General features: G+C 43.2%; 3 protein-coding genes and 1 long non-coding RNA gene across 7 annotated transcripts; 1 reads left to right on the forward strand and 3 right to left on the reverse strand.

The window, feature by feature from the left end:
* Window positions 1-2,009: 2,009 nt before the first annotated feature.
* On the reverse strand, window positions 2,010-3,688 carry LOC136964852 (uncharacterized). 4 transcript variants are annotated; one of them, XR_010879265.1, is made up of 5 exons: window positions 3,627-3,688; window positions 3,159-3,248; window positions 2,844-3,026; window positions 2,628-2,660; window positions 2,010-2,522 (listed from the first exon to the last, which is right to left on the reverse strand). It is a non-coding gene; the product is annotated as an uncharacterized lncRNA (long non-coding RNA). The 4 variants fall into 4 exon arrangements; XR_010879268.1 differs by having other exon boundaries at window positions 3,615-3,638; XR_010879266.1 differs by lacking the exon at window positions 3,627-3,688 and adding an exon at window positions 3,456-3,586.
* A 31-nt stretch (window positions 3,689-3,719) lies between these two features.
* rnf11a (ring finger protein 11a) lies at window positions 3,720-7,120 on the forward strand. Its single transcript, XM_067258792.1, has 3 exons — window positions 3,720-4,182; window positions 4,516-4,685; window positions 4,938-7,120. Exons 1-3 carry the CDS (start codon window positions 4,087-4,089, stop codon window positions 5,107-5,109), a joined length of 438 nt encoding a protein of 145 aa, XP_067114893.1. The 5' UTR covers window positions 3,720-4,086; the 3' UTR covers window positions 5,110-7,120.
* A 162-nt stretch (window positions 7,121-7,282) lies between these two features.
* LOC136965646 (uncharacterized) lies at window positions 7,283-8,707 on the reverse strand. Its single transcript, XM_067259830.1, has 3 exons — window positions 8,701-8,707; window positions 8,026-8,318; window positions 7,283-7,776 (listed from the first exon to the last, which is right to left on the reverse strand). Exons 1-3 carry the CDS (start codon window positions 8,705-8,707, stop codon window positions 7,375-7,377), a joined length of 702 nt encoding a protein of 233 aa, XP_067115931.1. The 3' UTR covers window positions 7,283-7,374.
* A 1,718-nt stretch (window positions 8,708-10,425) lies between these two features.
* Window positions 10,426-11,934, reverse strand: LOC136965525 (uncharacterized). Its single transcript, XM_067259703.1, has 3 exons — window positions 11,857-11,934; window positions 11,182-11,474; window positions 10,426-10,932 (listed from the first exon to the last, which is right to left on the reverse strand). Exons 1-3 carry the CDS (start codon window positions 11,861-11,863, stop codon window positions 10,531-10,533), a joined length of 702 nt encoding a protein of 233 aa, XP_067115804.1. The 5' UTR covers window positions 11,864-11,934; the 3' UTR covers window positions 10,426-10,530.
* Window positions 11,935-15,357: the final 3,423 nt, after the last annotated feature.

Here is a 15,357-nt window from a genome sequence, read left to right on the forward strand (position 1 = left end):
AGATCTGCTTTCTTGTTTTTCGAAATTTGGACGAGCCCAATCGGATTGTTGCCTTGGCACAAGACGGAGATGTTTGTAACGTGAGCTGAGTTTTAGTCAAGTGTCTTCTAGTTTAGACTCCTCTCTCCCTCTCTCTCTCTCTCTCTCTCTGTCTCTCTCTCTCAGAGCAAACCACAGATTACAGGACTACAGTATAAGGGTAAGATGGCAGCTCCGAATGGTGTTTATGAGAAGTCAATCTGAGCCCGGTTCAGCAAGGTCAGCCCCCGCCCCTCCAACCCTCCCCCGCCCCTTCCCCTGTAAATGACTCCTGAATAGTGCTTGTGCCGTAGTGTATAGTTTCCCAGCAGTTAAAGGTTGTCCCTTAAAAGTGCCTTTTGTTCACAGACTCCATTTTGTAATCCAGATCGCCCTCCGAAAAAGGGTCGGAGGTAGCAAGTTGGCCCCGAGTGCAGACCCAGGATCAGGTGATCCCGCCATGACCCTGTCATAAGCTCTACCCCATCGGAGGAGAGGAGCGAGAGAGCTCAGCTGACCCTGGGTCAGCACTTAGGGGGCAACTTTGTCCCCCACCTTCGAAAAGAATCCCTTCCATTGTACTTCCCCTATATCCTCTTCCTTTTCAAAGCCGTATATATATAGTACAAAAGGAAACTGGTGTGAATTAGTTATTTACTTTTTATTGATAAATGATGACAAAAAAAAAAAAAACGAAAAGGCAAAAAAAAAAATATCTCGTTCTCGTTCCGCTCTTGCTTTTTTTCTTCCCCTCCGTCTCCTCTGTCTGTTCTCTCTCTCTCTTAGACACTGGGAGTAGTCTGTAACTGTGTGTCCGTCTCTCTCCCCTCGTCTCTCTCCCGCCTTCCAGGCGATGGAAGGGGTCGGGGGAGAAAAAAAAAAAAATTGCAGAAACTTTTTGTCTGAGCAGAATGCAGTTAGCTCACATGTTATTCTTGTCTGTATGCTTCACATTGTATGACCATACCCATCTCTTCAGCTTCTCCATTCAACAGCTAATGTAAGTGAACAAATTACACCGATGGGCTTTTTGGGGGTGCCCTGGATCGAAGGGGGAGGCAGCGGGGCCTGAGGACTGGGGGGGGGGGGGGTCGAGGTCTTGGGAGAATGTTTGAGTTTAAGTGACGTTACAAAGGGATGCTGTGACTGAGGAAGTCTGTTTTCATTTGGGGGTATTTATTTAGTTTCCCTTGTCATTTCCTTTCTTTTTTTCCTTCACTTTAATTTGGATTTTTCTTTTTCATATTTTGCTATCAGGGTATGCTGTCGTTGAGATTCTCTCTAAGAGATGATTTGACTGTAAATGAAGCTACATGCACCTTATCCACGGACTTGTCCCTCATGAGGCTGAGAAAAGGGGTTGTGCATCACCAGTACACACACACACACCAACCAACCAGCCTTTCTTTAGTATTATTAGTGTAGTGGGGTTTAAATCAAGTAAACCTGGATCAACAGTATTAGCCATGGACAAAAAACCAAACCACCCCCCCCCCCCCCCCCCCATCAGCAGTACAGACCTAAGGACTCCCACCTCACCCCTGTATCACCTCATGCTGGACTGTTCTGCCTCTGTTTCGTTTGAGATTGTTTTCCTTTTGTTTTTCTCATAACGGTGAAGGGTTCGAGGTGTTCAGACAGTGCCCTACGACCCTCCCAGGCCCCCCTCTGTTCCATGCCCCCTGTGCCCCCCCCCCTCTAAGCAGAGCCCACGTCTTTGTGAGAACACCCCTCGAGAGCTCTAGGTGAAATGCATGTGTTAATTACAGTTTCTTTTCCATAAGAAGAAAAACACAGTTTGAGAAACGCAGCGTCTGATTGAATAAAAAGGATGTTCTTGACTGTAGCATTCAGCTGTGTCGTCTCTTTCTGTTGTGATGAGAGACGAGACTTGTGTGTCAAGGAACCAGCTCCAAAAACTACAGGGCACACATTACACTGTAACCTAGCCATAGCAAAACTTCACAAAATAACTTGTCGTGAACCAGTGGTTCAAACTGCCAGGTTTATTGAAAATGGATAACATAAAAGAGGCGCTTTGGTGCTAATCGCTACGGCCCTATCTGACCAAGTAACAATACTTCAACATACATGCAGTGGGAGCTATTCCTCAAGTGACCATTGATCGAAACAACCTTTTCTTTAAGTGCAAACGTGCATTCATTTTTATTACTAAGGCAGGCTACGGGGCTTAGTGGTTAAAGGGCTGGAGGAATCAGGGAACAAGGTTAGCAAACGACTGCCCATATGCTTGTATATTCAGCCTATTTACTTGTAGCAACTAACTAATGCTTTCACCCTTTTTTTAAAGCTCTTTCCAATTGCGAAAATGCTCAAATCACAACTTAAATGATAGAGGGCGGACAGTGTTGATCACAGGCAATTGGGCTGGAAATGCTCCCTCATGGGTCCAGCAGAAAGTTAGCAACAGCTTCTGTGTTTTTGTTGCAGGCCATGTAGACCTGATGTACCACGTCCCTAGGATGTCCTAGGAATGCCATTAACTGAAAGAAGAAGAAAAAAGAATAATTCAGAGGCACTAAATGTAAAGTTTTCTGTATCAAAGTATAAAGTTCTAGATAGCGGCATGCATGACGCTGTCCTCTTACGTTGCGAATGGCTTGCTCGTCGTCTGGAGTGAGCTGTACCATAACAACAGAATTTGAAAAGAAGTGAAAAGCTGCACACAGCAGAAATACAAGTTTGCACACATCAGCATTACTGTATTGGCTGGACGGGCCAATTAATTTACTGGTGATAAAAGTAGAAGTTATTTCATTAGTGAAGTGGTCTTTTGCGGAAAAAGAGAGGATGTAGATGTGTACCTCGTCCCATGTGCCGGGAAGTGCCCCTGCTGTAGGGTTGGTTTCCTGGACTGGGTATTCACTCTCATGTGGAGCAAATGGGATGGCTGCCTGGCCTGGGCATGGTGGGGTGGAGGTATTGGAGCCATGTTTGAGTGACAGTTGGGGAGGTGGAAGTGGTGGAGGAGGAGGTGGAGGTGCATTCTGAAAAGTTGGAAGAGACCAAAGCTTGTCACTTTGATGGTCCAGAGATAATATGTCCATGGTATAACAATGATTTGTCATTGATCCATATATAATTAAAAAAAAATACAAAATAAAAAATTTTAAACGTACCGTTACCTCATCCATAGTCACAGATTTAGACTTCTTGTCAACTGTTTTGTCAGTCAAGGCTACGACTGCACACCATCAACGTAGCTTCCCCTGTAGACAAGATTACATACAGGTAGGGTGACCACCTGTCCCGCTTTGCGTTGTATCGCACAGCATTTTCAATACGCGACGTGCGGGACAAGGGGTGAAAATGCTGTGCGACACAACGCAAAGCGGGACAGGTGGTCACCTTACACACAGGGGTTAATAGAAAATGATGTCTTAAAAGTTAAATGATCATATCCAGAGTTAAAAAACCTCAGAGCAGAGCCAGATCTGCCCGCAGAACTTAGGCTTCCCAGCTTCAAATGTCCAATGTTACCCAAATCGCACACAATATTGATCCTTCACAAAGTTCTATACATTTATATATATATTTATATATATATATATAAATCTTGATTTTTAGAAAGATACTTTTTGGCCAACCTGACGATATACGACGTCTTAACAAAGGCAGCACTGCTAGGTTGTAGCAGGAAGCGGAAATTGTTGAAAACAGAAAGCGTAACATCCTGTAAGGGTCTTGTTTACAATACAAGCCAGAGATGGGAGTTGCTAAAGGGTTTTTACAAAAACGTTGTCGAATGTAAATGACAGTCTAGTGTCATTCATTGTGTTATTAGAAGTAGTAGAATTAGGTGGATAAACTATATATATATACATTTATAACTAAGTTGCACAAAAACATTTTTTTTGTTTCGACTCTTCTGTGGATTCCTTGCAACATAGCCAACAAGCTACTGAGCTAGCTGCGTGCTAGCCTAGCTAGAATATTAAGAGTTTTGGGAACTTAATTGGATGACAGCAAACTAGTTAATCCTTTATAAACGAAGTGGCATAATCCTATCCAGTCTGGTCGAAGTGGGGTTTTGCGAGGTCCACTTCAATGGGGAACTGTCTGTCTTCGCAAGGTGCCGATGACCTTTCTCTTTTGAACGAATCGGACGCCAGTTTACCAGGAGAGCCGCCGCCGCCTTACCAGGTGATATGTAAGCGGCGGACATGAATTAAATAATCTATGAGGATTCATCTTCCTTAAATTACGAAATTTGCATATTTCACAAAAATGCCGACGACATAAGCTGTGAACATCACGTTTATTCGCTGTATGTTATGTATTTAATTCCGATGGTGATTCCTGTAGTTGTTCATCATAGTATCTACCCGGCTGGGATGTTCATAAGATGATTCAATTCAAGACAAATTCTGTATTGTTCTTAATGTCACAATTCACTCATTCCATTTGAGATGCCCCATACAGCTCTGGTTGAGGTCTTGATCGTGTTTGTTGCCTTGTGACCCTCTGCACCCACAGGAGCGTGCCCAGGTCCCAGTGTACCACCCAACCCCCAGTCAGACCCGCCTGGCCACCCAGCTGACTGAGGAGGAGCAGGTCCGCATCGCCCAGCGCATCGGCCTCATCCAGCACCTCCCCAGGGGCATCTTTGATCCCGGATCAGAACCCTCGGACAAGAAAGTCAAAGAGTGAGTCTGGAGGGGGAGCGAGCGGTCCGCTAATCTGATTGTGGGCACAGAGTTTTGTGAAAGTTGTGTCGACACGGGATCCAGTGGAGAGGCGTCTCAAAGTTTTGATTGGCTGGGGTCCAATGGATCCATTTTGACTGGACACAGGTGTGTGTGTGTGTGTGTGTGTTGGGGGTTATTGGTGTCTCTTTCTGTGTGGGCAATTGTCAGCTCAAGGCCTGATATTCACCAGTGTCCCATCCCTCCCTGCAGGTGTGTGATCTGCATGATGGACTTTGAGTACGGCGACCCCATCAGGTTCCTGCCCTGCCTGCACATCTACCACGTGGACTGCATCGACGCCTGGCTGATGCGCTCCTTCACCTGTCCCTCCTGCATGGAGCCCGTGGACGCCGCCCTGCTGTCCACATACGAAACCAACTGAGGCCCACCCCGTCGGATCCCCCGCGCTGCTGCACAGAGGGGCGAATCAAATGCACCTCACCATCTCACGTTGACCTAGCTGCTTCCAGACTAACAGACCAGCCAGGTTAAGCAGATACCGGTAGGCCGTGTGAGGGAATGTAAAGCAGAGCACCTGGAGTTGACGGTGTATTTGAGCTTAAAACAAAAAGTGAGTCTGTCTGCCTTGCAGGCCAGAGGGCCTGGCCAAACTTGTGAAAATAGTGAAGGATATAGAAATACTGAGATGAACGAATAACACTGCACTCACCTTTAGGCGACGGGCGCTAGCTACGGATTTGCTCATGTAGTTTAGTTTTTGTGGTTGATTTCAGTTCGAATTCTCCTGCTGTCCCCTTCTTCCAGACCATATGTGCAATATTATGTTGATAAAGTGCAAGAAGGACTCTGATAGGGTAAATGGTGGCCCCGCCTCCCAGCCTCAACCTAAACACTGCTGCCACAGCCAATAGTTGTCGAGACATTTGCTACCTGGGTCGGTGATTGGTTGAGCAACAAATGGCACAGACGTGCGGCAGACATATGGCCTTGAATGTCTCTTTAAAAGCACAGGGCTCTTTACTAGAATGCAATTTTTCTAATCACAGGGTCGACTGTGTAAAAAAATCGAATCAACTAAAAGAAACGAGAGAAGAATACAAGCTTACAAAGTGATGATATGTCGTTACTCCATGCCTTCCCTGTCAGCATCTTAATAGCTTTATTTTGACCTTTGACCTTTGTAGGTTGGTTTACTATTGCGTGGGGTGTGTAGCCTGTCGTACTCTAAGCTTCCTCTTTAACTTTGGTTCTGTTGTTTAGCCTTTGGCCTTATCCTTAACAAGCTTCGCCCTGACGTCTGTGTTTTGGACTTGTCGAGATGGTTTTTCGGGTTGTTGTTGTGTTTTCTCCTGTTTCTGTTTACTGTCAGTGACCTTCTCAATGGAAAAAAATGCTGTGCGATCTCTGGCAGTTCTCCCACAAGGCTTTCTGGGATATCCTTGGGCAATCTTTACCCCACTCATCCCCATCTGAGAAGAGACTGGGGACATGTCCTGCTGCATAAATCACTTGCTGGATTGCACAATGTAGAGTAACACTAAGTGGTAAACCTCCAGACAAAAATAGTTGGCGTGACTTGACCCTCTGCCAGTTTCTGATTAATATTGTTAATTAATTGATTCATATTGTTAATTAATTGATTCATATTGTTAATTAATTGATTCATATTGTTAATTAATTGATTCATATTGCCTGAAGTATCCCCTGCTCTGCCCTTCATTTTCTCCCTGCGTCCTGGATGTCTGAAACGTGTTGGAGAGAAGAAAAACAGATAATCGTTTTGTCATGTTATCGAAGTCAGTTGTAATACGACAGACAAAACTAATAGCAGTCGTGTTCTCCTTCCCCACGTTTTGACTGAAAAGATGTGAATAGTTGTTGTGTTTTGTGTGACATAGGGAACTACAGTGCCCCAGAATTTTGAGAGATTTACAAAATAGAAACAAATATCCAAGTATGATTTTCTTTGTGGTAAACTTAAGCTACTAACGTTCAATTCATTCAATCTTTATTGTCCACGGAGGGAAATGTTGGTGCCGCATGAATTAATGAGAGTTTATAATCGAGTGAGTGGGAGGGCAGGTGCCTAGTAGGGTGAAAGAATAGGTTTGGTTAACTTGTGAAAGTATCGGTTTGGTGAACATGTACAGTGGACGCCAGAAAACGTGAATCAAAAACAAATATGGCCGCTGTGAAGTACAATCATTTCTTGAGCGATAACCGTCTTAGTTCTCCTTAAGGTTGTGATTGAAAGTGTTACACAGTCATGTGGTGTTGTTCTAGGCTGTTGCGAAATGTCGACCTTTTTGGCTGCTTTTTACAGTCACACGATTTCCAACTTGTTTTTTTCTCGTCTTTTTATATGTGTGCAATGAGGGCACTGCTTTTAGGATAACACTGCCAATCAAAATAAAAGTGGATGCCAAATTTTACAGATGTCATGTACTACAATGTTTTGGGATTCTTCTGACATTTACAGTATAGAGACTGTGACATTTGACCAGTTTTGTTCTAAGTCTACATTAGTTACCTAGAGCCAAACAAACCTATGATACATTCATTCTTCAAATCGACACAAAGTCATAGTCATTAGCTCTTTATTTTCAGATCAAACTACAACTTTTGTACATCACTGTATCCATGGAGTGTGATGCACTACCTACCTGACAGGATCACATCAAAGTTACTAGTAAGAGAATGGCATGAAAATGTGTCTATGATCCACAGTTGACCGACACACACTGAGTAACGCATTAGCAGGACTAGCTGTGACGGATGCCATAAAGAATTCCTGCTCGTGGCTCATTTGCTTTCTGAAGAGAGCCGTGGCTGTTTCCCGGTTGATGCTGCAGGCGTACTTGTCCAGCAGGGGTTGGTACACCTTTCTTGGGTCGCCGTGCATGTTTTCATCTTTCCATTCGTAGTAAGCCGTGTTCTTCTTGATGTCCAGGTGTTGGGCCAGGTATGGCCACAGACTCACACAAGGCAGCATGGCCACAACAAAGTAGATGGGGTCCAACTTCATTGCCTCCCTGTAGGTTTGCAAGTAGCTGGACATTGCCAGGCCAGGAATGATGCTGGATGCATCCTGCAGAGGTAAGGGTGAAAGTAATGGTTGAATAATGATACAATTCTTGTTGGGTTCCTTCTTCTACACAGGGATTCTACAGCTATGAATATGACCTGTACTACGTCACGCGTGTGAAGACCTTGTACAGGACCAAATCTGTGCCTGTCCGCATTATGACAGCTCTTTATTTTGTTATCAAAGGAAATACTAAACCACAGGCTTGAATGTTTCCAGCACAACGCCGTTTCCTAAACCCGATAGGCTTACCTTGAGGCAATACTTCTCCAGAACAGAAGCAGCAAAGCTCTGGTAACTGTTATATTTTTTCTCAAAGAATGTCTTGAGGTCAGGTGGTGTCTGAGGTTTGCCCTTCATCTCCGCCAGCATCTCGGTCACCTTCACTAAATAGTAGATATCCTGCAGGTTGAAGGTCATGAAGCGCTCGGCTGAGAGCCTGACGCTTGCCATGCCCTGTAGGAAGTCCGCTTTCAGAATCATCTGAACAATGTCAAAGCTGTCGTTCCAGAGAACATCATAAAGACTTTTCTTGACATGGATGTCTGAGGGAGAGAAGTAGATAATTGACAAGGTCAAAAGAGGTTCTCCGTGAAAACACCAACTTGAGTTCTGTGAGTTAAGCAATTTGCATCCTTAATGTAGCTAACCACACATTTTTCTACAAACGTCTATATATATTTTATATAGTTAAACACTGAATTGTCTGATTACATCTCTTGTACAGTGTCTTGTACCATTGAAACACAGTATTAAGAACTTGAATACAGTCCTAATAGATATAAACTGCATTATTAGGAACTGGTTTGAGTGGTCTGGACACTGACAACAGTTATGACATTGGGAATTCTCTCTCACAAATGCATATTATTATTAAATAATATTAATAATAAATGACATTTATGAAATGTTGAGTAAATTACTCACCAGCCATTGCTGTTCAGATTTCTTGAGAGCTTTTGTTATTTCTTAAGGCAGTGAGTTCTCAACCCTTTTATATGCCACTAACCCACCAAATATGAGGAAACTTAAATTACAAGCCGTTCTTTGGAAAAGCGTCATCTACATTCAGCACCTTTAATCTCTGATCTACTGTTCAAACACCAATGTTATTTTGAAACATTATCAGATGTGAAAAGATCACACACAGCTGTGGGAACAGGGCACAGTCTTTTGTGTGGACCGGTTTTGCATGTATTTTCTCTCCGGAGCTTCCTTATTGACTAGTGCCCTGATCCTTTCTGTGACGCCACATCAATCACGCCTCTGGTCCTACCCCCTGTTGACATTCTGGAACCAGGATCTGTGCAGTAGTGTAACTCACTTCTAACACTTCTACTGGAAACTTACAGTATTTTATTTCTTCATTACTCTTCTGAAAGAGGATTCCCTGAACTAACCCGTCTTCTTCTTAGAAATAGAGTTACAGTTGTAGTTAAAATATTGGCTTTTTTCTAAGAATTTGCTATTTCTTCTAGAAAACTGTTGAAAGTAAAACGTGTTTTGGTTTCCACACATCTGGGATATCCTTGGGCAATCTTTACCCCACTCATCCCCATCTGAGAAGAGACTGGGGACATGTCCTGCTGCATAAATCACTTGCTGGATTGCACAATGTAGAGTAACACTAAGTGGTAAACCTCCAGACAAAAATAGCTACTTGGCGTGACTTGACCCTCTGCCAGTTTCTGATTAATATTGTTAATTAATTGATTCATATTGTTAATTAATTGATTCATATTGTTAATTAATTGATTCATATTGCCTGAAGTATCCCCTGCTCTGCCCTTCATTTTCTCCCTGCGTCCTGGATGTCTGAAACGTGTTGGAGAGAAGAAAAACATACTCGTTTTGTCATGTTATCGAAGTCAGTTGTAATACGACAGACAAAACTAATAGCAGTCATGTTCTCCTTCCCCACGTTTTGACAGAAAAGATGTGAATAGTTGTTGTGTTTTGTGTGACATAGGAAACTACAGTGCCCCACAATTTTGAGAGATTTACAAAATAGAAACAAATATCCAAGTATGATTTTCTTTGTGGTAAACTTAAGCTACTAACGTTCAATTCATTCAATCTTTATTGTCCACGGAGGGAAATGTTGGTGCCGCATGAATTAATGAGAGTTTATAATCGAGTGAGTGGGAGGGCAGGTGCCTAGTAGGGTGAAAGAATAGGTTTGGTTAACTTGTGAAAGTATCGGTTTGGTGAACATGTACAGTGGACGCCAGAAAACGTGAATCAAAAACAAATATGGCCGCTGTGAAGTACAATCATTTCTTGTGCGATAACCGTCTTAGTTCTCCTTAAGGTTGTGATTGAAAGTGTTACACAGTCATGTGGTGTTGTTCTAGGCTGTTGCGAAATGTCGACCTTTTTGGCTGCTTTTTACAGTCACACGATTTCCAACTTGTTTTTTTCTCGTCTTTTTATATGTGTGCAATGAGGGCACTGCTTTTAGGATAACACTGCCAATCAAAATAAAAGTGGATGCCAAATTTTACAGATGTCATGTACTACAATGTTTTGGGATTCTTCTGACATTTACAGTATAGAGACTGTGACATTTGACCAGTTTTGTTCTAAGTCTACATTAGTTACCTAGAGCCAAACAAACCTATGATACATTCATTCTTCAAATCGACACAAAGTCATAGTCATTAGCTCTTTATTTTCAGATCAAACTACAACTTTTGTACATCACTGTATCCATGGAGTGTGATGCACTACCTACCTGACAGGATCACATCAAAGTTACTAGTAAGAGAATGGCATGAAAATGTGTCTATGATCCACAGTTGACCGACACACACTGAGTAACGCATTAGCAGGACTAGCTGTGACGGATGCCATAAAGAATTCCTGCTCGTGGCTCATTTGCTTTCTGAAGAGAGCCGTGGCTGTTTCCCGGTTGATGCTGCAGGCGTACTTGTCCAGCAGGGGTTGGTACACCTTTCTTGGGTCGCCGTGCATGTTTTCATCTTTCCATTCGTAGTAAGCCGTGTTCTTCTTGATGTCCAGGTGTTGGGCCAGGTATGGCCACAGACTCACACAAGGCAGCATGGCCACAACAAAGTAGATGGGGTCCAACTTCATTGCCTCCCTGTAGGTTTGCAAGTAGCTGGACATTGCCAGGCCAGGAATGATGCTGGATGCGTCCTGCAGAGGTAAGGGTGAAAGTAATGGTTGAATAATGATACAATTCTTGTTGGGTTCCTTCTTCTACACAGGGATTCTACAGCTATGAATATGACCTGTACTACGTCACGCGTGTGAAGACCTTGTACAGGACCAAATCTGTGCCTGTCCGCATTATGACAGCTCTTTATTTTGTTATCAAAGGAAATACTAAACCACAGGCTTGAATGTTTCCAGCACAACGCCGTTTCCTAAACCCGATAGGCTTACCTTGAGGCAATACTTCTTCAGAACAGAAGCAGCAAAGCTCTGGTAACTGTTATATTTTTTCTCAAAGAATGTCTTGAGGTCAGGTGGTGTCTGAGGTTTGCCCTTCATCTCCGCCAGCATTTCGGTCACCTTCACTAAATAGTAGATATCCTGCAGGTTGAAGGTCATGAAGCGCTCGGCTGAGAGCCTGACGCTTGCCATGCCCTGCAGGAAGTCCGCTTTCAGAATCATCTGAACGATGTCAAAGCTGTCGTTCCAGAGATCATCATAAAGACTTTTCTTGACATGGATGTCTGAGGGAGAGAAGTAAATAATTGACAAGGTCAAAAGAGGTTCTCCGTGAAAACACCAACTTGAGTTCTGTGAGTTAAGCAATTTGCATCCTTAATGTAGCTAACCACACATTTTTCTACTAACGTCTATATATATTTTATGTAGTTGAACACTGAATTGTCTGATTACATCTCTTGTACAGTGTCTTGTACCATTGAAACACAGTATTAAGAACTTGAGTACAGTCCTAATAGATATAAACTGCATTATTTGGAACTGGTTTGAGTGGTCTGGACACTGACAACAGTTATGACATTGGGAATTCTCTCTCACAAATGCATATGATTATGAAATAATATTAATAATAAATGACATTTATGAAATGTTGAGTAAATTACTCACCAGCCATTGCTGTTCAGATTTCTTGAGAGCTTTTGTTATTTCTTAAGGCAGTGAGTTCTCAACCCTTTTATATGCCACTAACCCACCAAATATGAGGAAACGACACAGGATATTACGAGCCATCATCAAAAACTCTTGACCTGTTTGAACCCTGATGAAACTTGGACACTTCTTTATTAAAAAAAATATATGTATTTTTCGGGGAATTACTTTATTGAGATAGACAGTGAAGAGTGACAGGAAACGAGGAGGAGAGGGGAATAGGATATGCAGGAAATGGTCTGGGCCTGATTCAAACCCAGGCCCCTGCAGTAAGGCTGCACACGCTTTACAGATGAGCCACTAAACTTTGACACTTCTTTGGAAAAGTGAGTACACTTTCTTTGACTGAGTACATCTTCTTTAATCTCTGCTCTGCTGTTCACACACCCAAGTGATTTTTGTTAGTTTTTTTGGGGGGGAGGGGGTTATGCATTTTTTTACATGTTCTTTGCTGTGTTTTAATTCAAACTCTGCAATATGTGAAGCTAAAGATTTAAAATATTTACATTTTTGAAAATACAATTCAATACAGCAAAGCATATTAATGTACATATTTCCCTTATTCACATTATTGAGTATTTACACACCATCAACCCTCAGAATCATGCAGTCCGACAGAATGAGTTATGTTCATTCGTTATGTGGAATTTGACCCTTCAGTAGCAGGACCCTGACCTGTGGACAGTTATGCTGTCTGGTGCACTGAGGAGGTTTTTCTTGTAAATGACCAAACAGTCATCCACAAAAAAAACATTCTCAGATGTGGTAAGACTGTGCCCTGAAAAACAAGTGTGACAACCACAATACATGTACTGTGCATGGCCCTGGTCCTATCCCCTGTTTACTTTGTCCGGAAACAGGATTTGTACAGTAGTGTGACACACTTCTAACACTTCTCTTTTACTGGAAATGATGAGACACTTACCGTATCTTATTTCTTCATTACTCTTCTGAAAGAGGATTCCCTGAACTAACCCGTCTTCTTCTTAGAAATAGAGTTACAGTTGTAGTTAAAATATTGGCTTTTCTAAGAATTTGCTATTTCTTCTAGAAAACTGTTGAAAGTAAAACGTGTTTTGGTTTCCACACATCTCCTTGTGACCTCCATAAGGTACGGCAGTTTCAACTCGCACCGTCACCGCTCAATAAAAGAGGGTAGTAAAGGAGACCAGTGCAGAAGTGCAGGGGGCTTATTGATGGGAAGCACTTGATTGCAGTTATTTTGACCAAAAGTTGTGCTACCATATCCACAGTCATGGTTGTGTATAAAAAGTGCTTTGTCAGGTGGGTATAATGGTGTGTCTCTGTTAGGAATCTGTTTTATGTTTGAGTGTGCATAATAGGTATTTGTAGGTGTGGTGTGACGTTTTCAATGATCGTGACAGTTGACGTTTTCATTTCTACCGATCAACTCGTAAAGACATGGTTACCATGGATATCTGGTAGAAGGAAGGTCAGAGGCAAAGCACATCAGTCACTGTTATTTATTTGCCACATTTCAAAACAACCACTGTTAACCTAAATGATGTACAATAAGTACAAATACACAACGTGGGCAATGACAGAAACCTGGAGTGGGTGGTTGGGAGGAGCGGCCTGTCGGATCTGGATTCTCTAAATGCCCCAATTGAACCATAAATAAATACATGCATAACCACTACACAGGCCCTGGTCAGGTGACCGGACAAACCACCTCCCCAGCTGGTGGATCTTGGTACTGCACCTCTCACAAGACTCGCCAGGAACCATGTTGTCATTGTGTTACCAAAGCTGCTCCCAGTCACCTGAATACCCCCTCTCTCCCTCCCCCCTCTCTAATCTATCACCAACCCTCAGGGCCGGCTCCCTCTGCTGGTCTCAGAACAGGTGTTCTGCTCCCTCTGCTGGTCTCAGAACAGGTGTTCTGCTCCCTCTGCTGGTCTCAGACCAGGTGTTCTGCTCCCTCTGGTGGTCTCAGACCAGGTGTTCTGGTCCCTCTTCTGGTCTCAGACCAGGTGTTCTGCTCCCTCTGCTGGTCTCAGACCAGTAGTTCTGGTCCCTCTGCTGGTCTCAGACCAGGTGTTGTGCTGCTCTGTTCCCTTCCCCCGAGCCACCTGGTCACCCAGCCATGCCAGCACAGACACCCCCTCTCTGAACCCCCTCCCCCAGACCTCACCCTCTCTGAACCCCCTCCCCCCAGACCTCACCCTCTCTGAACCCCCTCCCCCCAGACCTCACCCTCTCTGAACCCCCTCCCCCAGACCTCACCCCAACTCCCTCTCTCCTTTCGTAGCACAGTTCATTTCTGATGAAATAGTTCTCAGCATCGTCTCCTGTGTGTGTTACATCCGACTCAGGGTTTGATGTGTAACACGATACACCAGAGACATCTACCTAACCCTCAGTCGCAGATGCATCATGTACAACTTCCGCTGCAGTCAGATCCTTCACACAAACAAATTGGTAGGATTTCTGAAGTCTAACCTTCAGTTAAAGTAATTCGTAAGAAGAACTCCAACCATAAAATAAAAGATATGATAAAATACATTTATCTTGGACAGCCTTAATTGTCAAGGTCATGGACTTGTTTTGGCCACTAGAGGTCCCTGATTGTTAGTTTCTTCATCTGTTATGATGTCATATTGTTTTCAGCTGTGACTTGTTTCCTGCTCCCTGCATGTGAACTTCAGTCACCATGTTCTTCAGTTCTTTGCTTCAGTGTTTCAAGTGCCAGGACCAGCCTTGGTTGGTTGTTCTTTCAGAGCCAATTAGGAAGTGTGTCTTGAGATCTTGTGTTGGGGTTTTCTGTATTTTGTTTTGGACTTGGACTGTTGGGAGGTACTTTTGGGAACTGTTGACATTCCCTTTAGTTTTACCTCTTATTGGAATGTTCTGGATTTATCTTCTAGGTTGATTTTGGCATCTTTGGCATCAGTTACCTGTGTTTTACCCGCTAAACATCTTACACCTTCTGCTAGCTTTTGGGTTAATGTACCTTTCCTTTAGCATATTTTGCACATAAGTGCGTCTGCTAAATGACTAAATGTAAATGTAAGTGGGTGCAGATGGGTTGCCCCCTTTTGATACACCCACCCAGGAAGGGTTGAGCGTAGGACTCAAATTGTAGGTGCTGATTCTTCATGTACAGATTCTGTTAGGGCCTGCACCTCTTATGTATTAAAAGACAAGAAAAGAAGGTCTTCCTATAGATCAGCTTTAACTGTTTACCAATGAATAATAATCTTTACATCAAATGCACTGCCAGAGAGGAGAACATGTTTAGTTGGAAGTGTGATTGACTAGAGGGGCAGGGTATTCCACATCTAGTTGTGTTAAATATATCATGGCTGAATCAGACACTTTACTTGTCAATATACATGATTTTTTTAATATCAATATCCTACTTTCTCTATCCTGCTACAGGTCTGCTCTGCCGTGCTTGTCTTCTCCTGTGCCCTTCCCCTCCAGTGTACCCTTAAA

Source organism: Osmerus mordax, chromosome 21, assembly GCF_038355195.1.
Source record: "Osmerus mordax isolate fOsmMor3 chromosome 21, fOsmMor3.pri, whole genome shotgun sequence".
Classification (NCBI taxonomy): Eukaryota; Metazoa; Chordata; class Actinopteri; order Osmeriformes; family Osmeridae; genus Osmerus; species Osmerus mordax.

What these genes read in the sequence shown, in the direction of transcription:
- rnf11a (XM_067258792.1), top strand. Translation starts at nt 4,087, where the DNA reads ATGGGGAACTGTCTGTCTTCGCAAGGTGCCGATGACCTTTCTCTTTTG. An exon ending in AGCCGCCGCCGCCTTACCAG is followed by an intron (nt 4,183 to 4,515) that starts GTGATATGTAAG and finishes CTGCACCCACAG; the next exon opens with GAGCGTGCCCAGGTCCCAGT. An exon ending in TCGGACAAGAAAGTCAAAGA is followed by an intron (nt 4,686 to 4,937) that starts GTGAGTCTGGAG and finishes CCCTCCCTGCAG; the next exon opens with GTGTGTGATCTGCATGATGG.
- LOC136965525 (XM_067259703.1), bottom strand. An exon ending in TGAAGAAGTATTGCCTCAAG is followed by an intron (nt 10,933 to 11,181) that starts GTAAGCCTATCG and finishes TTACCTCTGCAG; the next exon opens with GACGCATCCAGCATCATTCC.
- LOC136965646 (XM_067259830.1), bottom strand. An exon ending in TGGAGAAGTATTGCCTCAAG is followed by an intron (nt 7,777 to 8,025) that starts GTAAGCCTATCG and finishes TTACCTCTGCAG; the next exon opens with GATGCATCCAGCATCATTCC.